Source organism: Dunckerocampus dactyliophorus, chromosome 12, assembly GCF_027744805.1.
Source record: "Dunckerocampus dactyliophorus isolate RoL2022-P2 chromosome 12, RoL_Ddac_1.1, whole genome shotgun sequence".
NCBI classification, from domain to species: domain Eukaryota; kingdom Metazoa; phylum Chordata; class Actinopteri; order Syngnathiformes; family Syngnathidae; genus Dunckerocampus; species Dunckerocampus dactyliophorus.
This window is the reverse complement of record NC_072830.1, coordinates 9,332,822-9,360,801: the sequence shown is the minus strand read 5'-3', so window position 1 is coordinate 9,360,801 and position 27,980 is coordinate 9,332,822. Positions and strand designations below refer to the sequence as shown.

The 27,980-nt window shown below is 45.5% G+C and overlaps 3 protein-coding genes across 9 annotated transcripts; 1 reads left to right on the top strand and 2 right to left on the bottom strand.

Moving 5' to 3' along the window:
• Positions 1 to 95: 95 nt before the first annotated feature.
• Positions 96 to 8,924, bottom strand: abcg1 (ATP-binding cassette, sub-family G (WHITE), member 1). Its single transcript, XM_054794817.1, has 15 exons — positions 8,774 to 8,924; positions 8,391 to 8,631; positions 6,325 to 6,442; positions 5,198 to 5,330; positions 5,071 to 5,121; positions 4,851 to 4,996; positions 4,037 to 4,160; positions 3,806 to 3,920; positions 2,926 to 3,071; positions 2,745 to 2,843; positions 2,490 to 2,658; positions 2,186 to 2,286; positions 1,952 to 2,110; positions 1,771 to 1,889; positions 96 to 1,673 (listed from the first exon to the last, which is right to left on the bottom strand). The coding sequence occupies exons 1-15, from the start codon at positions 8,921 to 8,923 to the stop codon at positions 1,445 to 1,447; spliced, it is 2,100 nt and encodes a 699-aa protein (XP_054650792.1). The 5' UTR covers position 8,924; the 3' UTR covers positions 96 to 1,444.
• Positions 8,925 to 10,617: 1,693 nt separating this feature from the next.
• rnf169 (ring finger protein 169) lies at positions 10,618 to 14,296 on the bottom strand. Its single transcript, XM_054794818.1, has 7 exons — positions 14,003 to 14,296; positions 13,761 to 13,822; positions 13,635 to 13,694; positions 13,471 to 13,571; positions 13,310 to 13,394; positions 11,303 to 13,236; positions 10,618 to 10,772 (listed from the first exon to the last, which is right to left on the bottom strand). Exons 1-6 carry the CDS (start codon positions 14,262 to 14,264, stop codon positions 12,163 to 12,165), a joined length of 1,644 nt encoding a protein of 547 aa, XP_054650793.1. The 5' UTR covers positions 14,265 to 14,296; the 3' UTR covers positions 10,618 to 10,772; positions 11,303 to 12,162.
• A 727-nt stretch (positions 14,297 to 15,023) lies between these two features.
• lrch3 (leucine-rich repeats and calponin homology (CH) domain containing 3) lies at positions 15,024 to 26,748 on the top strand. 7 transcript variants are annotated; one of them, XM_054794922.1, is made up of 19 exons: positions 15,024 to 15,367; positions 16,382 to 16,526; positions 16,607 to 16,733; positions 16,806 to 17,147; positions 17,230 to 17,339; positions 17,419 to 17,512; positions 17,622 to 17,721; positions 17,816 to 17,949; positions 18,053 to 18,111; positions 18,191 to 18,344; positions 18,461 to 18,505; positions 18,674 to 18,727; positions 21,513 to 21,546; positions 21,624 to 21,731; positions 21,812 to 21,906; positions 23,163 to 23,300; positions 23,396 to 23,473; positions 24,747 to 24,798; positions 25,360 to 25,484. In XM_054794922.1, the coding sequence occupies exons 1-18, from the start codon at positions 15,103 to 15,105 to the stop codon at positions 24,795 to 24,797; spliced, it is 2,133 nt and encodes a 710-aa protein (XP_054650897.1). In that variant the 5' UTR covers positions 15,024 to 15,102; the 3' UTR covers position 24,798; positions 25,360 to 25,484. The 7 variants fall into 7 exon arrangements, with proteins under 7 accessions (XP_054650897.1, XP_054650891.1, XP_054650896.1 ...); XM_054794920.1 differs by lacking the exon at positions 24,747 to 24,798 and having other exon boundaries at positions 15,025 to 15,367; positions 16,806 to 16,911; positions 17,011 to 17,147; positions 25,360 to 26,748; XM_054794916.1 differs by lacking the exon at positions 24,747 to 24,798 and having other exon boundaries at positions 21,516 to 21,546; positions 25,360 to 26,748.
• Positions 26,749 to 27,980: the final 1,232 nt, after the last annotated feature.

Sequence of the window (27,980 nt, the reverse complement as noted above, 5' to 3'; positions counted from 1 at the left end):
TGAGAGCATAACTAACTCATCCTGGCTGACTGTAAGCTCATTTATTGGACTTTTTTTTTATTACAAAGTTTTAATATCAATGAGACGACCATTAGAAAAATTAGGAGGAATTTTATTTTTCCCAAATGTATTACAAGTTGTTTGCAAGTCATTCCATCTGATAATGTTTCATTTGCCCAAACCACTTTGGTTTGTATGTGTTTCCATTAGGGATGCTCCAATGCTGCTGATACCGATCATCTATGATTGAAATGGGCCGATACTGGTCACACAGATTAAGTGTAAATTTTAAAATGTATTTATGGTGAGTGCTATTGGCCAGGGGTGGCATATAAGGGGGAAAAGTTAGGACAATTCCAAGGTCCCTTGACTGCTAGGGGGCCCAAAAAATAGGTAATTATTACAAAGTAAAACGTGATTTTTTTTTCACGGGGCCCAGAATTTCTGGTTGCTCCCCTACAATTGGCTATATGATATGAAAAAGGGACCCTTACATATGTCGCTGGTGAAACTTACAGAGGATGAGACACCTACTTTAAGGAGTGTTTGGATGTGAGAGTACATAGTTTGATGGCGTTCTAGCAGGACTCCCAGGTATCATGCAGCGGGGCTCCAAGTGAGAGAGCAGCTGGCAAACTCGGTGTCTTCCACCGTTGAGAGAGGATGGTCATTTACTCCGATGAATTCAAATATTTTTCGGGTTATTTGCTTTAGACTGTGACACATACGGGTGAGTGTTGGCAGCGTTGGCTACATTAGCTGCCGTTTGACTGAACCTCACTATAGTCTGTCAAGTGTTTGTCCTTCAAATTCCGTATTAAATTAAAGCTTTTTAACGTGCTACCCCGGCAAGATATTTTTCGTGGCATGTTTTGCAGGGTGCAAAATTTATATCACTCTCATAAACGACAGGTAAGTCCTAGCAGACATGATTGTTTTGGGTTTGGCACGCCTACGCAGCATGAAGGAAAGGAAAGCGGGCGGAAGACGCTACAGGCTGCATGCTGCAATAGTACGAGCCTGAGGTGATCGGCTTTTAGGATCGCCATTGAAAGGCATTTATCGGCATATGCCGATCACATGCTTTTTCACAAAAATTGGACGGTGGCCGATCGATCGGAGCATCCCTAGTTTCCACAGCAAGTGATGGTGGTTGACGTTCTCTTTGAGCTTCTTAACAAATGAAGCGAAAATGAGAACCTTCTGACTGCAGTCTTGCGTGAAGACGAGCATAAATGCTCAGCTTCTTCTTTGACCTTTGACCAAACAGTACTTCCCAGTCCATCCGTCATGTGGTCCCTCAGCTTAGGGAAAACTACAGGAGCTAGGAGACCCGCTCCTGTCTCTGCAGGACACATGGACAAAGTCAACTGATTTGGTTTTGGGCCTAAGCGTGGGATATCCTCCCCAGTCCTGATCCAGATCCCGGCCTTGCCATTCTGGTCTACCTCTCAGCACTGATTTTGTATCGGAGGATGAAGTAAGCAATGAGCCGCAGAGAGAAGAAGAAAATGGCCAGGATGACAAAGTCCAGGTATAGTTTGGCGTCCATCATGTCCAGTTCCTGCAGGATGGCGTCAGACTTCTGAAAGTGGCATGTGTCGTCTCGTTCACAGTGAAGATCCTCTCGCTCCAGACCGTAGATGGACAGGATGACTCCCTCGAAACCGTATCTGACACACCAGACAGGAAAAATTCATGTACAGTTCATCCTTGATCTTTGGTGACCTTGTGATAACGATGTCACGCAGTGTCTCACAGCGCTCCCACCTGACATAGGAGATGTAGGATATCCACTGCAGGTACCAGGGGATTGTATCAAAACTCACAAAGAAGCCAGAAAACAGCAGAACCGGAATCGCTGTGACCGGACCCACAAATGTCGCCACCTGCAGGAAGTAAAGGTCACACAAGGCCCTGAAGTCCTCCTATTTCGAAAGTACTTCCTGACCTGCAGCGACGTGGACGCAGCTCCAATTAGAAGGCCGAGACTTTGTGCCACCAGAGAGGTCATGACCCCGAGGGACAGGAAGAGGAAGAAGCGAGTGGCGTCTGGAGGCTGAGCCGTCATCCAGTACACGATACTGCAGTACACCACCGGGAATATAACCTGCACGTCAGCCACGCAGGTCAGTACACGTCATCCGAGCTTACCATGAGGGGGCGGTACAAACGAGGACTTGACCTGGAAAGGAACATCGGCCATGGTCTTGGCTAAGTAGAAAGCCTTGAGGCTGTACCAATAGTTGAGATGTTCCCTCAGAAAAACGGCCATCTCCAGAGGAACTGCAGCACACAAAGTCACAACTTCTGATTGTTGGCTTCATTATTCATGGGAATATGTGCGAGATCATGTTTTCTGGCCTTGTTTTCAGTGAAATTTCAACTACATAACCCGTGTTGTCCCACTTTTAGTCCCAGTAGTACACACTGTTGTCTGTTTATTGGTGGATACAGAACTGCGAAGCGACCGTGCTGTGGTGACTCACACGTGAGAACAGTTGGCATGAGAGCGGCGAACATGAGGAACAACATGGAGAAGAAGAGGAAGCCCGAATTACTGAGGACCTTCTTGGCCTCATTGCCGATGCCCAAATACAGCAAACCAATCAGAACACCGATCCCAATGTGGGAGGAGATCCTCAGGTGAGTCAGCACCTGGACGACCAATGAGAGCGCAGTGAGCAGACGGCCGGCCCACAGCAGTGACTGCCAGGCAACCACAGGGTGGCGCTGCATCTCACCGAGTCTCTCAGGATGCTGAGGAGAGTTCTCCTGAACAGAATGAAGAACTGGACCATGCAGCTGGCTGAGAAACTATGGCAACCTTCAGACGACGACTCCTGATGAGCAAAAACATGATGACCTAAGTTGTTGTTTGCCACAATAGACGTTGTGACTCTGACGCAGACGTTCGTTTTTCACCTCATCAGCTCGCTGCCACATCACCGTGTGGGGCTTGGAGTCTCCGTTCAGCTCCGTCTGCTGGTCGCCTTCCAACTTCCTGTTCTGCACGGCTGTTACCAGCCGCACCATCTGATCCCCGTACTCCCCTGACGCCACCTCCATCACTGAGAGACAGCGTGACAAGGTCAGGTGGTCAGTTACGCTACCGGTCAAAAGTCTTAGAACACTCAGATTTTTCCAGTGATTTATTGAAATTCAAGTGGTTCAAGTCCAATGACTAGCTTGAAATGGGACAAAGGTGAAAATGGTGAAGCGCCAGAGGTTAAAAAAAAGGTAAGGTTACCCAAAAACTGAAAAATAATGTGTATTTCAGAATGATACAAAAAGGCCTGTTTCAGGGAGCACTAAATGGGTCAACAATTTAAAGCTGTTCTGCAGAAATGGAGGTTGACCAACCCTTGACAGTTGGTGCAACTCATTCCTACATGTGTTCCAAGTTCTGGAGTACTTACTACCTCCTCTGTCTGCATAAAAACAGCGTTCTGTACACACTGTGGTACTACACCCACATGAACATCAGTTGAACAGCATTGTACTGGAGAAAGTCATTTGTTGCTAGAAAAATGGCAAAAAAAGAGAATAACTATGGAGACACAGAACCATCTTAACACTTAAAAATGTGGGATTTTTCCTCCAGAGAAACTGGAGTGTTCTAAAACTTCTTCTACATGTCAACAAACCATGTAAAAAAAACGATCACGTCCATGATGTCATGCATGTCCACTAGATGGTGCTATCCTGGATGGAGATCATTTCCTTGTGCCTCCTGACATAAATGTTTGAACCTGCTCAAGTCTCTGCTTGGACTTTTCTAATTGGACAATTTGTGGAGTCATACCAAAGTCGGCGGGGTTGTGGTAGGTAGGGCAGTTGAGTCCGAGGTCTCTCAGGTAGGGAACCAGACTGGAGACGTTTCCTCTGTAGATGCACTGACCCTGACTCAGCACATAGAGCTGCAACACACACACACACACACACACACACACACACACACACACACACACACACACACACACATAGAGGTGGCTGATGATGTTTGCTCCACTCTGGTCAATGAGTGCAGAGTCACCTTGTCAAAGAGCTCAAAGAGTTTGGCACTTGGTTGGTGGATGGTGCAGATGACGGTGCGGCCGCCTCGAGCCAGAGCCTTCAACAGGGACACCACCTGGAAACACGAGGAACTGTCCAACCCACTGACACACACGCACACACACAAGCAAAATGTGGTTCATTAGTATTGTTGCGTATTATATGCAGACTTGTTGTGCATTATAGCTGCATTGTGTGCTGAAGATGTGGTGAAGTACAATGTTGAATTCATGATACCGTCGGGGTCATGTATATTACCATTGCGATGCAGCAAATGTGTGGTGTTTTAGAATGTATGCGAAGTGTCTGGTATATTAGCATTGTCATGTAGCAAATTTGTGGTATATTAGCATTGCGATGTAGCAAAGGTGTGGTCTATTGGCATGCATGATAAGTTTGGTATATTAGCATCGTGATGTAGCAACGCTGTGTATATTAGTGTGCATGATAAGTATGGTATTGTAGCAATTTGATGGATTAGCATGTATGACAAGTGTGGTATATTACAGTTGTGATGTAGCAAGGGTTTGGTGTAGTAGCATGTATGATAAGAGTGGTAGATTAGCATTTCGATGTACGGAAGGTGTGGTGTATTAGCATGATAAGGGTGGTATATTAGCATTGTGATGTAGAAAAGGTATGGTATACTGTATTAGCTTGTATGATAAGGGTGGTATATTAGCATTATGATGTAGCAAAGGTGTGGCGTATTAGAATGTATGATTAGGGCGGTATATTACAATTACGATGTAGCAAAGGTATGGTGTTTTGAAGATAGACATCTGGGTTGCGACCTGGTGGGTTCGTCAAAGAACATGACGGGTGGGTTGTTGACGAGCTCCAAAGCGATGGCCAGTCTTTTTCTCTGCCCTCCTGACAGGTGAGACGTTCTGGTCTTCACACAGTCCAGTAAACCCAGGGCAATGAGGATCTCCCAGACCTGCATGCGACTGTATTAACCTTTGGCTGCAGCCACAGACCTTTAAGGCACCTATAATAGACGCATACACCCACCTTCTCCCGCCTAGCTTCCGCCTTCTCCTGCAGCTTCAGGTTGGCCGACACCTGCAGAAGCAGACATGTCACAGAGGTCAGCTTGTATACATGGGGACATGTGAAGCCACGGGTCAGCGGGCGGTACCATCATAGCTTCCTGCACGGTCAGGTGAGGGAGCAGCATGTCGTCCTGCATAATGTAACAGGAGACTTTCCTGAAGGAACGCAGGTCTCTGGGCTGACCGTTGATCAGGATCTCCCCTTTCATTCCCGTCTCCCTGGTTGGGACCACACGGAATGTGGCATCACATTCACTTTTCTGACATGCTGTGCTTTGAACATGCTTCTGGTCATCTACAATCAACAATAGACTAGCACTGATGGACTAGAAGGCTGCCTACCACCCAGCCACACTATACGGTAATATTGCTGACCTCATTAACTGCATGAAATGTACACGACGCAAAAATTGACATCTCGAGTGAAACATGTCCACATTGCGGTCGCTGTGTTTAGAAAACTTGTGGAAATAAGAAGTCTGGCGTAGCAACAAGCTTGTAGTTTTTCTGCATAAAGAAATGCTGTGGAACCTCGGTTTTTGCCATTTTTGCTGTAGGAAATAATGTCCATTCCAGACACCCAAAGATATTAACAAAAAAAAACATTTTATCCAGAATAAATAAATTATAAATGACGAATGGACGTTGATGGCGAGATGAGAATCAATAGCGTTTCTCACCTTTTTTATCAAATTGCCGGCACTCGCAACTTCTTTTGGCCCCATGGTGGGTTATTTAGCAGTCGTACGCGATAAAAAAAAATGCACCGACAGTGAATCAGCATTGCGTAGGGTGATTTGTTTGGGTTTTCTCACGGAACCGGAACGATACAGTACAGGGCAAATGGACTACTTTGTTACGTGCAATATTGTATGAAACCCAAGGCAAAATTTCCACTAATTTTTTGGTCAAAAAACAGAATCATACAAAAACTGGGGCACTTGAAAACCGAGGTTTGACTGTAAGCCTTTCTGTTCCGAAAAGGTACATCTCTGCGCTCGTCTTCCTTGTTGCACGTGTTCCGCTAGCAGTTAAGCGACTTGCCAACACACAAATTGTGTCACTTCTTAGGCAGGCTACCAATATGCCTGAAAATTTCACAAATAAATCACAATTTTATTAACCAGTACCATAACACAAACACTATTATGCATATTAGCAAACGTATACTGTATACGTTCAAAAGTAGAAAACCAGCCTCGGGTGTGGTCACCTGTAGCCTGCCAGGATGTTCATGAGTGTGGACTTCCCGGCCCCCGAGGGCCCCATGATGGCCACCAGGTCCCCGCTGGTGAACTTCCCAGAGATCCCTCTGAGCAGGGTCTTGTTACCTGAGAGCATAAGCGAACAAAACCTCTTTGTCTCTTTGTTCCGAACGCCACTTTCACATTTTTTCTCGGACTTAAGTGGACCGGTCCTTCCAAACACAAAGAACCAAGTTCAGTTGATTTCAAGTCAAAACTACAGACAAGTTAGTTACACCTATGCAGACAAGTTGTAATATAGAACAGTATACTTGTTTGTAAATACAAAAGCGGAAAGAAGTACCGGTACATCACTAGCACAAGGAATGTACATCTTAGCATATTTATTGCAAGCGAATGAGGACGAGGATTTGTTTGTATGCGCTGAACACAACTTAACCAGATCAAAAGATTAAAGTCATCCACTCTCCTTTTACCGCTCTGACCCACAGTAACCTGTACGCTGCTGTACTTCCCTTCCTTACACCGTAATGCTCACTGTACAACAGTACTTCAGGACAATAATACACATTACACTGCTGTACTGCCATTCATCACACCGCAATACTCACTGTACACAAGTATTTCATGGCAATAATACACACTATGCTACTGTACTTCCCTTACTCACACCGTAATGCGCACTGTACACGAGTACTTCATGGCAATAATACAATGCTGTGCTTCCTTTCATCAGAACGCAATAGTCAATGTACGCAAGTATTTCATGACAATAATACACACTACACTGCTGTACCACCATTCATCACACCGCAGTACTCACTGTACGCAAGTATTTCATGACAATAATACACACCTACACCGCTGTACTACCGTTCATCATACTGTAGTATTCACTGTACACACTTATTTCATGACACTGATACACACTGTACTGCTATACTTCACTTCAAGACACCGTAATGTGCACTGTGCTGCAGTACTTCATGTGACTGATGCATTGTACTACTCTACTTCACTTCATGACATGGTAATGTACACTGTTCGAGAGTACTTCATGACACTGTAATACATACTGTACTGCTGTACTTCACTTCATGACTCTTAACGTGCGCTGTACTACTGTACTTCACATCATAACACCGTAGCATGTACTGTACTACGGTACTTTTCTTTATGATACTGTACTGCATCAGTAGACAGTTTACTGCTACACTCAGTGATGCTCTTAGTACTCTGCTAGTCGTACACTCGGAGTATTTGGTGGATGTACGGGTTATGGGAAGGTCCAGATATTAAGAACACTTGTCATGAGTAAGTCTTTTCCCTTCGTGTTGGCTGTCAGGTGAAACTGCAGCGCACTCTCGGTCACATGACACCTGAGAAGGACGACTCTCAATCAATTGTTGAGAGCCAGCAGAACAAAAAGCTGTGGACGCGAAGACATGCGAGACTTTAATGACCCCGCTTAAACAATCACCACACTCAAAGAACTTGAATGTTTTGGACTGGACCTGTCCTCGGTGGGAGGGGCTGGTGGGCTAGGGGGCGTGTCCAGAGGCTGCCCCATGACGTCATAATAACAGCGATAACCATCATCACCGTCATTGTGTTAGCGCTGAAAGAGTGAGAGCGGGGCTATGTTCTAATCTCAGCTCGAGCTATTCGCAGACTCAGATTAACAGATTACACACACACAGTGAAGGGAAGTGAAGTGAACTTTAAACCAGGATGACCTGGTTCTGGTTCTGGTTCTGTTTTTTTAGGTGCTGTGTTTACATCACATGTACATATGTCACTTTATGGAATGAACTAGTGACATTTGACCTCACCGTTTTATCTCTTGGCACTAAATCATCTTCTCAGAGCGCACAACTACTGTGAATCTACTTTCAAACCAGTTTGAATCTACTTTCATTCATGTCTCTATTCAGGGTGACGGTGAGCTGAAGCTCGCAGGACAAAATCACTCACAGGACATAATCTAGAAGGTGAAAGTACATTCCGGGAGCTAGCAAACACAGTGTTAACTTTTAGGACCAAGTGTTGGAACGCAGCCTACAGGTGGGCTTACCTCTCCTTCTCCACCAGGGTCCCTCTTTGACAGAGTACGACACGTCTCTGAACTCGATGTTGACAGATGGCCTCCGCGGCAACGAGGAGAACCTCTGGGCCTCCGTCAGGTTGGTGTCCACCCTCCTCTGATGTCCTTGCGGTGGTGGCGGCGGCGGCGGTGGCCGCATGTTGTCCACTTGATCCATGAAGACGCACACGGCTCGAGGGTCCAGCATCAGGTCTGGAGGCCCATTGGTGTTCTGGAGGTACACACACACACACACACACACACACACACTTTTAGAACTCATTTGAATTTGATGAGTTTTCTGAAATGATGTCATCTACAGACATCAGGACACTACGTGCCCTTGTGACCTTTAGGACAGGTAGTGGACTCACCATGATGATGGCGTTGGTGATGGTCGGGTTGTGGGCGGACCAGACGGCCATCAAGCACGCCATCACTGACAAGACGCTCAGCCGCCTCACAAAGTAATCAGTGAGGACGGCTTCAGGTTCACGCTCATGGCCACGCCTCTGTCCAGTCATCTTTTCACCACGCCCCCTTTTGGACACATAACCACGCCCATTGGGAGCTGACCAAACCCTGTCTCCAAACCCCACCCCCTCCTGTGTAGTGCTTTTTAGATAACATTTACTGCCTAGTTACTCAGTTCAGTATATGTAAGTATCATAAATATTCATCTTTGTCACTTATGTGATTGTTTCTCCTTGCTAAATATTTGCTTCCAAACGGGAATGTTCTAGCGTTCACTGAAGGCAGCGGCGTCATCTTGTGGTGATGTCAGACACCTGCAGTTTCCACTTCAACCACATTACAGTTTGCCTCGATTGCTACGACAGACACATTTCTCGAAAGTTGCTCTCCTTTTCTCTAAACTGTGAGCACAAAACCAAAATTTCAAGCTACATCCACAAAACCTCAGACTCCTTTTGCACAACCAAACGTTCACCTCAAAACAGTTCAATCTGTGCTCAAAACTGAACTATGTTGTAAAGTGTGCGAGTACGGTGGAAGGAAAAGATTGATAAAACCTTGGTTGATATTGAACCACTCTCGAACCTGGAAGGCTATGTGAAAACTCGTTGCCCCAAACAACAACATAGACGGGATGCTCGTCTTTTTCTTTGTCTTTGTTCATCATCTCAGATTTCTGTCCATTGTTGTGCTCTCTGAACTGACTTATATATGTTCCCTCACATCATCACCCACAAGTGTGATCAATTTTGAATTGTGTTCAACCAGTGACACCTTTGCTTTAGTTGTGTTTGACTTTTGCCGCCAATTCTCACGATTACGCAACACAAGTGCATCACAATGAAAATGTGTTGGCAAGTTGTGTCAAAACAGGTGAAAAGTGCTTTTGGTTTTGCCAAAAGAATGACTGATTCAGTTGGTTCTGACAATAGGTGTTTTGACAATAGGTGTTTTAGCAGTTGAAAAAAAACTAAGACTTGACAGTATGTAACACTTTTATTTTCCTTGCTGCAGACAATGATAACGTGTTCAAGTTACAGCGGACACATTCTGCTCGTGAAATACAAAAAGACGACAAGAGCGCCAGCGAAAGAACACATCCGACACAGCAGTTGTCCATTTATTTAATTTTCTTGTCGCTGGCCAGCGAGTCGTGCAGTCCGGAAACACATTTTTCAAACCGGTCCATCACCAGAGTCCCGTTCTCGTCGAAGAACGCCGACACCGACTTGGTGAACTCGTATTCCCTCCAAGTCTTCTCCCTGCCGTCGTTGAAAGACAATACGAGCGTGTACTGGTCGTCGAAGCTGAAAGGAAGCCAAACTTAACATTCTTGTCTCTGCGGTAACATGATGCTGGGAATCTTTGCGTTCTTACCGCTTAAGGGAGGACGAGAGCACCCAGGTGTAGGCCGGATCCATCCCGGCCGGGTCTTTCTGGAGTGCCACCAGGAAGATGTTCTTCTCTTTGTAGTTAGTGTAGAGCGTCAGCACACCCATCATGATGAAGTACGTGATGGGGGCTGTCAAGGATTGCAACAGACACACACAACAAAGTGAACATGTGACAAAGGATATGAGATTACGCAACAGGCCAAAACCGGTCTGGACTCAGGAAAGGGGTGCAGGTAGTCCCACACCAGTGCCACCATTGCGAACACACAGGACACGGTGCAGATGAACAGGCGACCGTCCACCAGCCCGAAATTCTCCTCATAGCCGTACTTATCCAGCAGCACCTGTGGAGAGCCGCAGGACAAAGCAAGAAATCTCAGACACGTGACGTCACAGCACGCTTGCGTGTTTGACCACCGACATTCTTGGCAGCGTCATCCAAAGAGTTCTTCACTGCCGCTCCATCCCATTTATCGATCTTCACCGGCTTCTCGTCGATCCGCCACTGAAATACATTAAAGCCACGCCATCACGCTGAAAGAAATTCACTTGCATTTGCACTACATTCTGTTCTGGACGTAACACTGTGAATTTGTAACCTGTAACATTGTAAATACAAAATTATTATAGATATTCTATAACATTCTATGTAAATATATACAGTAGTTTTCTCCTCCTTATGTGTAAACGTATTTACTATTGTTGTACTTGTAACAGAGTGATGTTGACCGGAGTCAAATTCCTATTGTGATAACACACATGGCCAATAAAGCTAATTCTGATTCTGACTCCAAATAATGAATCAGTAGTCCCCACGTTACAGAAACAATCTGGGACTAACGCGTCTATTGCTTTAATGCTACCATCTTTCATCTCGAGAACGCTAGCTTAGCCGGCCGGACGCCTCCACGCAGCCTGACTAGAACATTCCCCGCTGACTTTTAAGCCGTCCGTATCTACAGTTAAGGCCATCAACTTTACTTTCTGATAGGCTGTAAGAGTTAAAAGTAAAAAAACAACAACTCATATTCATACTTTCTCCAAGAGACCACTCCGTGCAGTTGCCATCTTGCTGTCTTCCGTCCCAAACACAAACCCCGTGATCTGGAAGCTCCTGATTGGTCTCAAAATGACGTCATGTTGTCGTCAGCGAGGCCGCCATATTGGTCCGGTCATACATTCAGGTTAACTCCTGTCGTTCCACGTGGAAAGTTCTCCAGGCTTTTCAGCGTCACCAAGTGTTTGTTAGTTATTTGGAACGTTCACGCGTTCTTGCTGACCAATCTTTGACGGTGATGGTTTCAACTTTTTAATAATTTAGACGTGCTGTCATACAAAATGTCACAGTTTCAACCAGTCATTTGGCACTCTGCTACATCATCCAACACTCTTCAACTAGTTTAGAAAATGTGCATAACATCTTTGCTGTAGAAAGTAAATTAAAGCTGGCATGTCAAGAAAAAAAGCCCTTCAGTGGAGGAGATGGTCTCATTGGGACACCCCCTAAAATATACAGTATATCTATATATATTTATGTATATAAAAGCTTGTGTTTAAAGTTACTGATGATGGAAACTGAACACACTGACACTGTGACAAACATCCAAAGTAAAAAAATATGCTGATTTCCAAAATCAATGATAAGAAGCAATAATGTGAGAAAAATACTGCAGTAGAAGCAAAGTCATCATTGGTCAACTTTGTGTTTGCTGTACTAGCAAGCTAACATTTGCCTCCTTGCACGTCAACCTGTTAGCACAATGGAGAGAGGAAAAGTCATGTGACAACATGTTTGATTTTTTTGTTTCTTTTACAGCAGGATCCTTTAGTGCCAGTTAGTGTCAGGAAATGATGAAGATGTTGGTGGAAAAAAATGTTTGGATTCCTTGATTTGACTAGCGCTGCTTGTTGATACGTCGAGAGCGTCGTAGGCCGCGCCTCCTGCGATTCTGATTGGACATCCAGGAGCGCAGGAAGTACTTGTCAGGACTGGTCCTGCAGGGGTCGCTCTCTCGGTCAAACTGTCTCTGCAGCTTCACGGCTAGCGCTCGGTCCCGCCTCTCCTGTCGGATGGTGCGGAGGAGGTGCTCGTCAAAGACCTCTGGGGCCACTCGGTCCGAGTCTCGGTCCTGGTCCAGGTGTTTGGTCTTCTGGTGGCTCTTCCTGCTCCTCTTTGAGGTAGTCGTTTGGTAGCGGACGCCGCTGTCGGACTCTTTACGGGGGCTCGACGAGTCCTTTGGCACCATCTTACAGGACTGGAAGCCCGACTTGTGTGCGTAAGGAGAGAATGAATGTCTGCGGCCAAACAAAGCCCCTCCCCCTCGCAGCTCCGGAACACCCACCGTAGTCTCAAACTCGGAACTTCCTCTGAAAGTCACCTCGCTGCTGTAGCGGACGGCGGGGACGCGGATCTTGACTGTCTGTTTCTGGAAGGCATCGCCATCTGTGTTTGGAGGGTCGAACACCAGCTTTCTCTTGTTGCTGGTGCCGCTCCGCCCACCCGAGGACACCCCCACACTGTCCTGGAGCTCCTTGATGGGACTGGTCAGTGTGGCCTTTGAGTTAACTTTGAAGCTTTGGCGGTCCAGTTCGATCTGCCGCCACCTCTGCAGCACGGCCGGGCTGGTCTCGTAGCTTGTGGGCTTGGTCAGGCCGCTCGTTAGATTCCGGGGCGTGGACTTGACGATGGTGGGCTCCAGCAGTCGACCGTCCGCCAGACGTTTCGGTGGCGTGCACGGCGAGCATACAATGGGTTTGAAGTGGTTCAGCTCCTCCGAGATGCTGTCGTTGCTCTCGGGACTAATGGAGCGTTCCGCTCCAAACTGAGGGAAGCTCAGGGGCGTGGCTGACGACGTCATTGCTGTCCGCCAAGCCGGCCGGCGTTCGGGAGCAGAAGCGGGTGCTGAGACGGAGCGGCTGTTCTCGGATGAGAGGAGGATTCCGGCCGTGAAGCTGTGACCGACGCCAACCTGAAAAGACAGGACGTGATGACCTCAGCTGTTTGAATTGGTTTCATTAATGTCACCGCAACAGGCGTCCTACCCTGTCCAACATGGCCACCTGCGAGACCAACTTCAGCTTCCCTCCTCTGTGCTCCAGCGTGCAGCTGCGGCTCCTCTGAGATGACCTAATGACCAAAAGACAGAGGTCAGGGGTCATGCCGTGTGGTCAGTGACACAGGCGAGTGCGACAAACAGGGTGACCTGGTGATGCCGGAAGAGGTTCTCGTTCTCCTGACAAAGGCGGACAAGGTCCTGATCCTCCTGCCGATGGGCACCTCGTTCTCAGAGTCCGACAGAACACCCTGACAAGAAGCAGCACATTCAGAACTACATTCACCTTTTAGGCTATTTAAGCAATGACTTACTGGCTCATCTCTGCATAGGCTCCTCCTCCTCATCTCCTCTCGGTCCTCGCACACAGGCAGCTAAAAAAAAAAACCGCATAAAACCTAACTTTTCTTAATAGACTTTGATACGAGACAAAGGCTCACCTTGTGCTTCATGTTTGGACCTTCTGCAGACGTCTGGACCACGCTTGGACAAATAAACAAGTCTGGCAACACACATGTAGAGTTTAAATGAAAAAGATTCGCTAGCTCCTCCTACTTGACAAGTCTCAACAAGTCTGAAGAAGCCTCAACAAGTCTGTACAAGTCCCTCCAATGATTTACGGTGAGGAACTTTAACCTGCAGCCAGACCATCACGCTGACACGTGACCCGCTCGGCGCTCACCTGTCGGTCCTCTCCGGTGCTCGGCGTCCTTCGCCGCCACCTCGCCACCGCTCCTCTCGGCCTCGGTCCTTCGTCGCCCATGGCCAGAGCAGGGCGGGCTGCCGGCGGACCGCGCATGCTCGCAGACGACGGGTGTCTCGGTGTCGTGCGCGGGCGGACACGAGTAGGCGGATCCGCACGCGATGCCGAGGCCGGTACCGGACCGGGACTCGCCAGCGTCTGTCGCCTTCCCGGACCGTTGGACAGACCCCGAGGCCGCCATCTTGCCTGGAGAGTGTTCTGCTTCAAAACAAACCCCGCCCTTCCCTGCCAACAACACGGTTGGACCTTCAAAATAAAAGTCACGACGGTCGGCATTTTGCTTCGTGAGACAGAAAAACAAAAACGCTTTTAGAGTTGACGCTTTTGGTTTTAATTTTAAAATATAAATTTACATTGATATGTGACTTATTATTGAATTGCAGGTGAAACGTCGATTTTTAGACCATATTGTCAACCGGAAGTGGAGCATCAGTGTTTTTAAATTTAAAACGTCATTAACAAAACATGTATGCAGATATTCGCCGTTTTTCAAAAAAGAAATATAATACATTTGGGACATTGCAGCAAAACAGGTATTGTTTGTTGTTGTTGAGACACGAAGCGCCTTTTAAGCCACAAGAAGGCGCTAATGCATCTAAACGCGATTTTAATACCACCAGAAGAAGAAAGCCGACCCACTGTGCGCATACGTCAGCTCCTGGACTTGTGGCGGTTGGAGTTTGAGTTGTTTTAAAGGCATCACTTCAATAATACTATATTATTAAACATTTGCATTGCATTATGTTGTTTGTGTTTATGCACAATGTGTGTGAAAAAGAACGACATCTAAATGCAAATATAGTCATTAAAGTTTCATACAGACTTTGCTCAATGGTAATATTAAAAAAATGTATTAAAAAGATGCAATAAAGCTATAATTTAATGTTTATGAGTAGACACAAACACTACTAGCCGCACTGATGGCATCTAGCGCCCTTGTGCGCATGCGCGTGTTCCGCGCTAGAGTTTGGGTGGGAGAGTTAGCATTAGCATAGGGAGCTAACCAATCGCAGAGTGTAATGGCGGCCTCGGTGTTGTTGGGCTCTGCGGACAACACCGGACTCAACTTCACTGTCGGAGGCGGCGGCGGTAGTGGTGCTGGAAACGTTTTAGTCGGTAGTAACAATGGACTGGGTCCGGCGGGCCCGGTGTCTTTGAACCGTTCTCTGGACCGAGCTCTGGACGAAGCCTCGGCCACCGGGTTTCTCAACCTCAGTGGCAGGAAGCTGAAGGAGTTCCCCCGGAGCGCAGGCAACCACGACCTGAGCGACACCACCAGGGCCGGTCAGTGAGGGTGAACACTTTCCACTTTGAAGGGCAGTTTAGATGGAGGAGAGCGACATTTACGAGCAACTTTGCGGCTGCTGGAGAACGCCTTTATGATAAAACGTTGATCGCTCAGAGTTGCTGTTAGCTTCAAAACTGCTCCAAGTAGAAATTAAAGGAAAACAATGTACGAACCAACAGGAAACGCCTTAGCTTGATGGCAATCATAATAGAAACTATTTTATTAGCATGTTTTAAACGCATTGCTTGTGCTCATATTTAGCTAACTGATGATTTAATTAGAATTAAAATGACAACACTGGCCAGTGTATCAAGTTGTTCATGCTAGCTTTCGTAGCAGCATGCTAAATCTAATGTGATGTTGTTTAGGCATAATAAGCTTTATTTAAATAAAAAAAACTGACGTCATATGTTGCTTGCCAAGGTGAACGCTCACTTTTGTTTTAATAGTGTGCGACGCTTGAGGGGCTGCCGAGGAGCTCATAGACTAACTTCTATGGATATATTATTGTTATTATGTATTATTCGATTATGTGTCACCCCATGTGACACCAGTACACTGAATCGAGAGAATAAAAATCAATGAGTATTTATTCAGATGAAAGGGCTGTGCAACAAATGGAAAAGAAACCGCAATCTCGAGTCAATATTTATTTATGTATTTTCACATTGCCGGGCTGAGTGAGTTGGTTCCGCTGCCCTGGGTAGCTCATTCAGAGGTCCATAAATCAGGATGAGGAGAAATTTAAATCTGTACTGATGCTTCTAGTCCTGGATTAAGATTTGGTTGACCCCTTTCTTGGTTCTTGTGTAGTCTTCATGAATTAGGTGGAGATGGGTGTGATTGTTGCTGCTGATTTCGTATGTGGTACCCCCAGAGTCAGAACCAGACTGTGGTGGATGAGAACTTATCGCTAAATATAACCTAAGAGCTACTGTTTCTTTATGATGGACAGCAACTGTGATGTACATTACTGTAATCCTACTACATGTGTTTGTGTGTGTGCGCAGACTTGTCACGTAACCGCCTGTCAGAACTTCCTGTGGAGGTTTGTCTCTTGGTGTCTCTGGAGAGTTTAAACGTTTATCAAAACTGTGTGAGATCTCTACCAGATCACATGATCAACCTCCAGGCCCTCACCTACCTGAACCTTAGGTAACACACACACGCACACTTCAGATGGTGTGACCACAGCTGATTGTTAACCGGGCATCATGTGTGCGTGTGTGCATCAGTCGGAACCAGCTGTCCGTGCTGCCTGTGGTCCTGTGCAGTCTCCCTCTGAAGGTTCTGATCGCATGCAACAACAAGCTGGTTGCTCTCCCAGAGGAAGTGGGTCAGCTGAGACACTTGACTGAGCTGGTCAGTACAGGGGCGTCCAATTATTGACAGTTGCTGCTGTCGACTGTCATTGACCAGTTCTGCCCCCTGCAGGATGTCAGCTGTAACGAGATAAGGACGCTGCCTTCGCAGGTCGGCCAGCTGGAGGCGCTGCGAGACCTGAACATAAGGAGGAACCACCTGGTGACGCTTCCTCCAGGTGGTCTCCACAAACACACACACACACACACACACACATACATATTTGATGAACATGCACGTGATGAGGTGTGTGTGTGTGTTGTGTGTGTGTGTTTAGAGCTGGCCGATCTTCCCCTCGTGCGACTGGACTTTTCCTGTAATAAAGTGACCTCCATCCCGCTGTGCTACAGACGGCTGTCGCAGCTGCAGAGCATCATCCTTGACAACAACCCCCTGCAGACGCCGCCGGCGCAGGTATGCCACAGGAATGACATTGTCAGCCACGCCCACTTTCCTATGTTGTCGTTGAGCGCCATCTGTATTGTGTGTGGTCTAGATATGCATTAAGGGCAAAGTTCACATATTCAAGTTCCTCAACTTGGAGGCCAGCAAGACGACCCCTGACCTACCAGAGTATGACCGGCGACCTTTGACTTTCGGCTCCTGGTGTGAACTCAACACACACACACACAGGAAAGCCATCTCACCTTAAAATGTAACACTTTCTGTTTCCTGTGTGTGTTAGTGTTGATGAGCTATACCCTGGTCGACCATATGGAGCGTTGGATTCTGGGTTTAACAGTGTTGACAGCGGAGACAAGAGATGGTCAGGAAATGAGGTCAGACACACACACACAACAACATTGCACAACTAAATGGAAGCTAAAATCATGATGCTGCGCTACGAGGTCATCTGGAGACATGACCATGTTGTTTCCCCCTCGTCAGCCATCAGAGGAGTCGTCGGAGGTGTCGTCACGTGTGGCGGAGATTAACAAAGAGTCCAAACGGGTCGCGGCGGGACCACCCCTGCTGGCCAACGGAACACGTGAGAGCTCTCATGCTTTACCGTCCAACGGAAGTGACTTGCCGCACGGTTCTGACATTTGAACGCGGATGGCGTGTTTCATGTGATGTGGCAGATGAGCTGGAGCAGATCGACTTCATTGACAGTGTGGGGGAGGAGGAAGAGGAGGAGCGGCGGTGCGTGTTGGGAGAGGGCACCAGCCTCAGCTCGCAGTTCATGGCATACATCGAGAGACGCATCAGCAAGGAGGTACTGTAGAAGTCCCACCCTCCTCTCAACTGAGTGACATGTTGTTGATGTTCTTAATCAATGTCATCGTGATCAGTTAAAAGGTACCTTCCTGTGTGTTCAGGGTTCTCCAGGGAAAGCTAACATGTCTAGAGCGGACGACACCAGACAGAGACAGAGCAGGTAAACACACGCACACACACACATGCACTTTGTGGTGAAAATTAAAGGCGTAAACATCCTTCCTGTCTGTCTCGCTAAGGAGCGTGGTGGACGGCGCTACAGCGCCCTCTAGCCACCAGTGTGCGCCTCAGAGGGGCGGCGGTGTGGAGAGGATGAGGCGCGAGGCTCAGCTTGCCGCTCTGAGGTACGACGAGGAGAGACACAAGAACCGCCCTCTGCAGAAAGACACCAAGGTACCGACAGCCAATCGCACACTGGCTTCTGCTCACGTGACACCGCAGTCCAAAACCGTTGCTTAGCCTCGTGTACCACGGCCAGCCATGTGACTATTTGTGCTTGGTGTTTCCAGAGCAAAGCGGTTCAGAGTCCAACCAAGTCCAGTCCAGACAGTAAGGTGAGGATGCACGCCTTCAGTTCATAGCTAGGGGTAGCCCCACCCTTTCTCTGTTTAGAACCCCCCTTCCATCATCATCAAGCCCTTACGTGTGTGTGTGTCTGTGTTTATATTTATTGTGTCTGTGTGTGTGTGTGTGTCTGTGTATGTGTGTGTGTGTGTATGCAGAATGTCTACCCCTGTAGACGCTCCACCCACACAGATGACTCCGCCCTCTTCATGGTAAGAATGGGCCACACCCTCAACCACACCAACTTTTAACATCACATGTGAGACGCCAAGGCTTCCTGCTGTCTTTTGGCAATAAGAGCTCTTCTTCATCACAATTGCTTGCTTGACTCACAGCTTCAATACGTCTACAACCCCTGGCAAAAATTATGGAATCACCAGTCTCGGAGGTTTTTCATTCAGTTGTTTAAATTTGTAGAAAAAAAGCAGATCACAGACATGACACAAAACTAAAGTCATTTCAAATGGCAACTTTCTGGCTTTAAGAAACACTAAAAGAAATCAAGAAAAAAAGATGTGGTAGTCAGTAACAGTAACCAATCAGAGGGAAAAAATTACGGAATCACTCAATTCTGAGGAAAAAATTATGGAATCACCCTGAAAATTTCCATTCCCAAAACTAATATCTGCATCAGATTAGATCTGCTCGTTAGTCTGCCGTTAAACAGGAGTGATCACACCTTGGAGAGCTGTTGCACCAAGTAGACTGACATGAATCATGGCTCCAACACAAGCGATGTCAATTGAAACAAAGGAGAGGATTATCAAACTTCTTAAAGAAGGTAAATCATCACGCAGTGTTGCAAAAGATGTTGGTTGTTCACAGTCAGCTGTGTCTAAAATCTGGACCAAGTACAAACAACATGGGAAGGTTGTTACAGGCAAGCATACTGGTAGATCAAGGAAGACATCAAAGCGTCAAGACAGAAAACTTAAAGCAATATGTCTTGAAAACAGAAAATGCACAGCAAAACAAATGAGGAACAAATGGGAGGAAACTGGAGTCAACGTCTGTGACCGAACTGTAAGAAACCGCCTAAAGGAAATGGGATTTACATACAGGAAAGCTAAACGAAAGCCATCATTAACACCTAAACAGAAAATAACAAGGTTACAATGGGATAAGGAAAAGCAATCGTGGACTGTGGATGACTGGATGAAAGTCATATTCAGTGATGAATCGCGAATCTGCATTGGGCAAGGTGATGATGCTGGAACTTTTGTTTGGTGCCGTTCCAATGAGATTTATGAAGACGACTGCCTGAAGAAAACATGCAAATTTCCACAGTCATTGATGATATGGGGCTGCATGTCAGGTAAAGGCACTGGGGAGATGGCTGTCATTGCATCTTCAATAAATGCACAAGTTTACGTTGACATTTTGGACATTTTTCTTATCCCATCAATTGAAAGGGCGTTTGGGGATGATAATGCATCATAGAGCAAAAACTGTGAAAACATTCCTTGAAGAAAGACACATAATGTCAATGTCATGGCCTGCAAATAGTCCGGATCTCAATCCAATTGAAAATCTGTGGTGGAAGTTGAAGAAAATGGTCCAACCTGCAAAGCTGATCTGGCAAAAGCAATCAGAGAAAGTTGGAGCCAGATTGATGAAGAGTACTGTTTGTCACTCATTAAGTCCATGCCTCTGAGACTGCGAGTTGTTATAAAAGCCAGAGGTGGTGCAACAAAGTACTAGTGGTGTGTTTGAAGTATTCTTTTGTTGTTGTTTTTTTCATGAGTCCATAATTTTTTCCTCAGAATTGAGTGATTCCATAATTTTTTCCCTCTGATTGGTCTAAAAAAGTAACTGTTACTGACTACCACATCTTTTTTTCTTGATTTCTTTAAGTGTTTCTTAAAGCCAGAAAGTTGCCATTTGAAATGACTTTAGTTTTGTGTCATGTCTGTGATCTGCTTTTTTTCTACAAAATTAAACAACTGAATGAACATCCTCCGAGACTGGTGATTCCATAATTTTTGCCAGGGGTTGTATGACACATCATCTTGTTAGGCAATTCATACACAATGTAATTCTAAGTGCTTTGTAGGAAAAGAAAGGTAAAATGACTTCATAAAATCATTCCATAAAACAAAGTCATTCTAAAATCACAAAACCAAATAATTCAAAATGAATTAAAAGTGCAGAAAAACGGTTTCTGTTGTCATATGGACAGTTGAATATAATACAAGTGTTTTCAGCTTGGATTTGAACATTGCCAGAGTTAAGGATAGTCGCACATCTTTTGGAAGACTGTTCCAGATTTTGGCAGTATAAAACTGAAACCCAGCCCCACCGTGTTTAGTCTCTGATTCCAGGCACCCGCTGGAGACCACTCCCTGAGCTTCTAAGAGCCTAAGATGGTTATGTGGCACTAACATGTCAGAGATGTACTTTGGCGCAAGACTATGAAAGACTTGTACACAAGCAGAGCTGTTTTAAAGTCTATTCTCTGAGCAACAGGAAGCCAGTGCAGAGATCTAAGCACCGGACTAATATGGTTATATTTCCTGGTTCTGGTCTGGACTCGAGGAGCAGCATTCTGGGTGTACTGAAGCTGTTGTACAGCTCATTTAGAGAGCCCAATGAGCAGGCCGTTACAGTATTATATTATCATTATGTACGATCATTATGCACTCACACACGCCAATCACTTGCATGCTTAGAAAGACCAAAGCAAACGACACGTTAGCCTTGATGCTAAAAGTTGACAACAAACACGATGTGACAGACCTGTAGTAGCTTAGAACTACGTCACCTTTGAAACATGTGATTGACAGACTATCAAACAGTCCCATCTTTTTGTTTTTCTTTGCTTGTGGTCTTGTCAGTGTAGAGCGTGTTTAGATCAAGCCACACTCTGTATGCTGCAGGTACTGCATGTCCTCCTGTTGCGTGTGCTGCTTTTTTTTAACCCAGTGTTCTGTCAGTGTTTCTTCCTGCCCTAATTTGTCTGTGCTAATGCTAATGCTAATAAATAGTATTGTGTCTTAGCAGGGAGAAGACAGAGCCAGTCTGTCTCCAACAGGTAATGGCTGAATTAAAAAAAGAAAAAAAAGGTTTGTTTTAGACTCATGCTGACTCCACCTACTTTTGATGCTCCAGCCAATCCTTCTTACCCCAGCTCAGGGGGCGTGGCCTCCTGTCGGACAGCCAGTGTCCGACCAGAGAGCTTCCTATATCGCCTCAGCCAGAGGGAAGAGAAGAGGAGAGGTGAGGCCGACTTCCTTTGAGAGCCAATCAGTGGACTTGCCCGGGAAATTCACCTGTGCACTTTCATCTTTGTCTTCTAGGGGACACTTCCGCTGCTCCTCATCACCAGGAGGAGGCGTCATCGGTGCCTGTTGCGCTCGGACATGATGCTGAACTAGTAGAGCAACTTCGTAAGGTGGGTGTTGCTCCTCTCAATTGTTAATTGTCATTAAATATGGAGCTTAATATGTTTTCCGCTATTTATGGGGGGAATAGTGGAAAAAAACAAAAATAATGGAAAGACCAATATAAATGTTTTGACACTGTCCTCTAACTTGCCTCACACGCTTTTCAAACGCACGTATAATGGTAAAATGTGGACGTACTCCCCACGAACGATAATCGATAGAAGAGATTGAATCGGAGTCACACACGGCCAAAGCGACTAGCAGTGGTGAGTGGCTCCGTATGCCGCTGCGTCACTATCACGATCAGTCCGAGATGTTGCAAGCATTTCTTCAATGCCGCATCTACGGTCATGGAAAAAAATGTTTAGACCACCCTTGTTTCTTCAGTTTCTTGTTCATTTTAATGTCTGATTGTAATGTCTGATTTAGTTGTACCAGGCATTAAAATGGATCAATAAACTGAAGAAACAAGGGTGGTCTAATAATGTTATCTATGACTGTATTGATATATTTGCAAATACACCTTTTGAGTATTAAGTCGCTGTGTGATGAAATTAGTGCTGTTAGTAATGTGTTCTTTGAAAGATGACACCGTGAATCAGACTGTTATTTTGTTATACTGGCAAAGTCATGGAAAAAATGATTAAACCACCCTTGTTTCTTCACTTTATCGATCCATTTTAATGCCAGGTACAACTAAAGGTAGATTTGTTTGGACAAAAATGATGATGACAACAAATATAGCTCATAAGAGTTTCATTTAAGAGCTAATGTCTAACAACTTCCATGGTTTTCTTGATCATAACCAACATCACTTAAGTTCTTACATGAATAGCTATAGCATTGTACTGCCAAAAAATTTCACTCTTACGAGTTATTTTTCTTGTCATTGTTATATTTGTCCAAACAAAGGTACCTTTAGTTGTATCAGGCATTAAAATGAACAAGAAACTGAAGAAACAAGTGTGATCTAATAATTTTTTCCATGACTGTACATAATCTACACTTCCATAAACAAAGGTCGCCGCCATCTTGCACTTAAGTCACGTCATTAGACACACGCGTGCTGTACATTTTCACATTTACACTTTATTACCAACTTATGGTAAATGAGATGGGTTTTCTGCACACAAAAAACGGCCTATTTTTGGAGACGAAAAGCATAATTTAGTGGGTTTGAAGAAACGCAAATGCTGAATCACAAATAGGCAGGCCTCCACTGTAGCTAGAAACATACCCGAGTTATTTCCTCTTGTTGGGGCAGAATATCGAGGCCCGCCTCAAGGTATCGTTGCCTAGCGACCTAGGGCCGGCGCTGACGGACGGCGTGGTTTTGTGTCACCTGGCCAATCACGTGCGACCACGCTCTGTCCCCAGCATCCACGTCCCTTCTCCCGCTGTGGTGAGCGACATGAAATATGCAGTATACATGCGTGTGTGCTGCTTGTTACTGTGACAACTGTCCCCCGTGTGTGTGTGTGTGTGTCCCCCCTCCAGCCTAAGCTGACCATGGCCAAATGTCGGCGAAACGTGGAGAACTTCCTGGAGGCGTGTCGTAGAATGGGCGTTCCTCAGGTAAATAAGAATTTTGACTTCGTTTTTAAAGGCTTCTTGCCGTCTTATAAGATGAATGCCCAGTGCACGAGGTCATAGTAGTGTTTGTGTGCTGACAAGCGTGTAACGAGTGTAACAGCTGCAGTGTTTCCCACAGGACTGCAATCTATTTGTGGCGATGGTGGGTTGCAGACGGGAGGGGGATGACGTAATCATGTAATTGTTGAATTTGCAGGATTAGCATAACATATGTCCAGAAATATAAATTACTTTTTTTACATAGCCTCCTGTCAGTGCTTTTAAATGGCGGATGGGAACTCTCTGCTTGTCGAGCAGAGCGATACAGTAACCCCTCGTTTAGCACGGTTAATTGGTTCCAGACCTTCAAAGTATGCTTTTTAACATTATTGGGGCTGTCCAGGCATGAAGTAACACCCCTATAGTCACCCTCACACTCCTGATACGAAATATAGTAGACATAATAAAGAGAAAATAAGACATAATAGACATAGAAAACCAGTTTGATCGTCTAAATACAGTTTGTAACATTATTAGAGCCTTCTCGACATGAAATAACACCCCTATAGTCACCTTTACACTCCTGATACCCAATATAGTAGACATAATAAGAGAAAATAAGCCATAGAAAATAAGAGTCAGGTGCTAGGGGACCAGAGTTGTGGGGGGGTGACGTTGGAGGTTCAGAGTTAGCTTGGCGTGGGCTACGGCTGCAACAGTAGCCCCTGTTAGGGATTGTTGTGCCTCAAACCTGCAATAAAAGCCTGCTGAGCATTACAGTAACATTACTGACACCTAGTGGCCAGTGTAGAATACTACATGTCATGTCTTTCAATGCCTTATCTTTGAATATTATTTCACTTAGCCGTTTTTATGCTTGAAAATGCTTTAGTTGGGACAAAAATATGTAACATTTATTTAAACATGCATATGTTTGATTAATAATAGGCCGTATTGATCCACAATCCACAACACAGCGATGATTTATTAATATACTTGGAAAAACCGTGAAAGGGTGAAGCTGCGAAATTTGAAGCCTGATGTGGCGAGGGACGACTGTATGGGAAACACTGAGCTCCATAGCTGCGACAGCCAAAACGGTAAAAATGTTCCCATGTATTGCCTCAAACTGACAACAAATGATCTTCATCTTTTGACTTTGACTACGCCCACAGGGCAGTTGTTCTTTTCTACTAATAATTCTCCTTTTTCCCCCCTTGTCTTTTCTATCTCTCACCTTTTCATTAATCCTTTTTATTATCCTGTGTCCACATAGACACACACGCGCGCACACGCACAGAACCGCCTGTGCTCAGTGGGCGAGTAAGGTGTGTTTTCCGCAGCATGACTGCCACTGGCTCCGCCCCCTAGTGGGGGGAGTTCAGTTGTGTTCAGGTGCAGCTTCCCTCTGTTCTTCCTGTCCGTCATGCCTGTGATGTACGTCACGCCTGAGCTCATCCAAGTGTTGTTGTGGTTCTGATCAGAATGCAGTGTTTACCGCAGGACCGCAATCTATCTGTGGCGGCCCACATTCTTTTGTGTCGGGGCGCCACACATAATTGAGTGTATGGGAAACACTGGAATGCCTCAAATCTGTCAAAGAAAGCTGAAGCAGGAAAACCTCCACAATCTCATAAGTCATAAGTCCAGGAGGTTGCACCCCTCTAAGCTCTGTCATACGGAAGCGTGAGAATCTGAGTACATGAAAGGTGTGTTGTAAAGTCAACACGTGAGGCCATGTAGACCATCCTGTTATCCCCACTCATTGTTTCTCATTTGTGTTGCCTTCCTTTAAGTTCTCATCTGTTGATCCACCTTTCCGTTTGCTTTCTTCTTGCCTCCATGTTGTATTTTTTGTTTGTTTTTTTTTTTTTTGTGCTGTCGACCAGAGTCACTTGTGTCTCCCTCTTCACATCCTGGAGGAACAAGGGCTCCCCCAGGTGGCCGCCACTGTCAGCGCACTGCTGGACCTGGTCCCGCCCAGACACGCCGTCGCCACAACAACGCCGACGACGACATCATCGTCGTCATCCTCAGCTGCCGCCGGAGCCTCTGTTATCATGTAGTCGCCGCACGCGCTCGGTGCACACTCCGGTCAGGTTTTCAGCGTGACACAACCCGGAGCCGATGGAGACCAGGACACAAGTGTTTACACACGCGTTAGCAACGCACAACACCAGCAACAAGGAAGGTTACACATAAGTTTCTGTGTATATATTGTTTTTATTTAACTTAACAGGCAAGTTTAGAACTTGTGCGTTGTTCACACTAAATGTCGTTCCGCATAAAATTGACTTAATGTCAAGCTGTTGGACTAAGCTAACCTAGCAACGGCTAATATTAGTAAGCGCATGCTCATTGGTGACCAAGTACAGAATATTTAAGCGAGCGAAAATAGCTTTCAAATGATAATTTATGATATATTAACATTTGTCTGAGAAGGCCGCACCACTAACTGGACTTTGTTTTAAGTGAACATTCAGTCAGTGACGACCGAAGACACGTTAGCTAAATGTTTTCCACTGGAAGAAGGTTGTGTGCTGTGCTAACAGTGTTAGCCGACCTTGTGGCTAACATGTTTGTGTAAAGACTTGGTGCTCTTGCTCTGTTTTTGTCCCCATCGCATTGGAAATGTCTTTTTTTTTTTAATGCAAAGTGACACATGCTTGACTGTCTAACAGACCAAACATTGTCTCTTCTGTCTTTATTTTGCACCTTTTTTTTATCATTAATTTGTAATATTTCCCAGTGACCTCGTGCGATCACGTGATCACATATGGATCTTCATCAGCTGAGCGACGAAAACTAAATGTTGGCAACTGTTTTGCCCAAACATTTGGACAGGAAGTGCCTCTGTGGTGGTGTTGCCCTTTGACCTTGAGCGGGTGACTGCGTGCGCCCTTTTGCTTTTGTATCTGTGTACAAATGTATTGTGTAAATAGAAACTGTATGTATATAAATGAGATTGAAACTGCTGTGTTGCCGCGGCAACGCAGCACATTTTCCCCGAAATGGACACGGTCCCTGATGAGAGGTCAAAGTTGAGTTAATATCCACAGGCAGCAGTTTTCACGTGTCACGTTGCACACTATAGTGTGTGTTGGTTACCAAGACAACGGCCAGGCTATCCCTGCACTACTTGTTGAGGTTGGAAAGGAAATGCCACTTTTTTTTTTTTTTTAAGCACATCAAAACGTGTTTGACACATTTTCACTTGTTGCTCTTTTGCTGTAAAAGAACATTTGAACACATCTGTCAAATAAATATTTGAATTGGAATTGTTTGCATTTGCTTCTGATGCATTGAACTCAACAGCAGGAAAGCGGATGACACAGTGGAGGAAAATGTACCAGACTAGAATATCAGGACTACACACGAGTGTGGATTAGGGCCAGATTGGGAAAAAAAAATCAGATTTCAATAAAGATGTAAATTTACGAGAATAAAGTCGTAAATTAACAAGAATAAAATCATGAATTTACGAGAATGAAGTTGTAACATTACGTGTCAGAGGGAAAATAGTAGACTATTGGGGCCACACTGAAAAAAAATGGCTTCCAGAATAAAGTTGTAAATTTACGAGAAAGGCATAAATCTATGAGAAAACTCAGAATATTGCCTTTGCCCAAGGCCAAAGGTCGCATAAACCCCTGTTTTTGTAGCTGTCTCAGGCAATTCCTGTTAGGACAGCGTATTCAAATAACCTGAGATTTTGAGAATAAAGTCATAAAGTTCCATGAATTAAGTTGTAAATGTACGACAAAAACCTCCAATTACGACTATAATCCTACATTTATGAGAACAAACTCATAGATGGCCCTAATACTCAGTCGTAGTGATTGAACCAACACTGACAAGTGTTGGGCCAAATGTACCACAACTTGAACCAAAAGAAAGCGTCCTTCCCGTATTTTCCGGGTCACAAACCAAAACTTGATTATTACTGGATAATGCCGTATTCTACTCGGGTCACTGAGAGGTCAAGAAGTAAACTTCCCTCCTTTAATCAAATAGTCAGCTAGCTAATTCTACGGAGCAAACCCTTTTGATGAAGCAGAAAGAAGAGTACCGTGCAAAACCATGCAGCACCACAATGTCACGAGACTGTCGAGGCTGTCAAGTGTTCGACCCCCAGTATGCAGAGACGAGGCGATGGAATGCAAAAAAATAAAGGTCCTTTCATGTTGAACAACAAGAATAAACAAAAGGCGACAGAGAAAAAGGCTCTGTGATAAACAGTGCAGATAGTCCAGGCAAGTAAAGTCCTCTGGTGACAGCACTGACTAGGAAACGAGGAGCACGGGTAACAATGGCAATGAACCAGCGCCGTACCGCCAACAACGCTGGCCTTTTAACTGCCACTGATGATAATTGACCCTCAGGAGTAAAGCGGCTGTCTCTTCCTCTCAGCAGGAAGCAACAACACGCCAAAATAAGAGTGGAGGACAGGAGGTGCTCGCTCCTGTCCTGCAGGGCATGACAGTATCCCCCCACCATGGAACGGATGCCA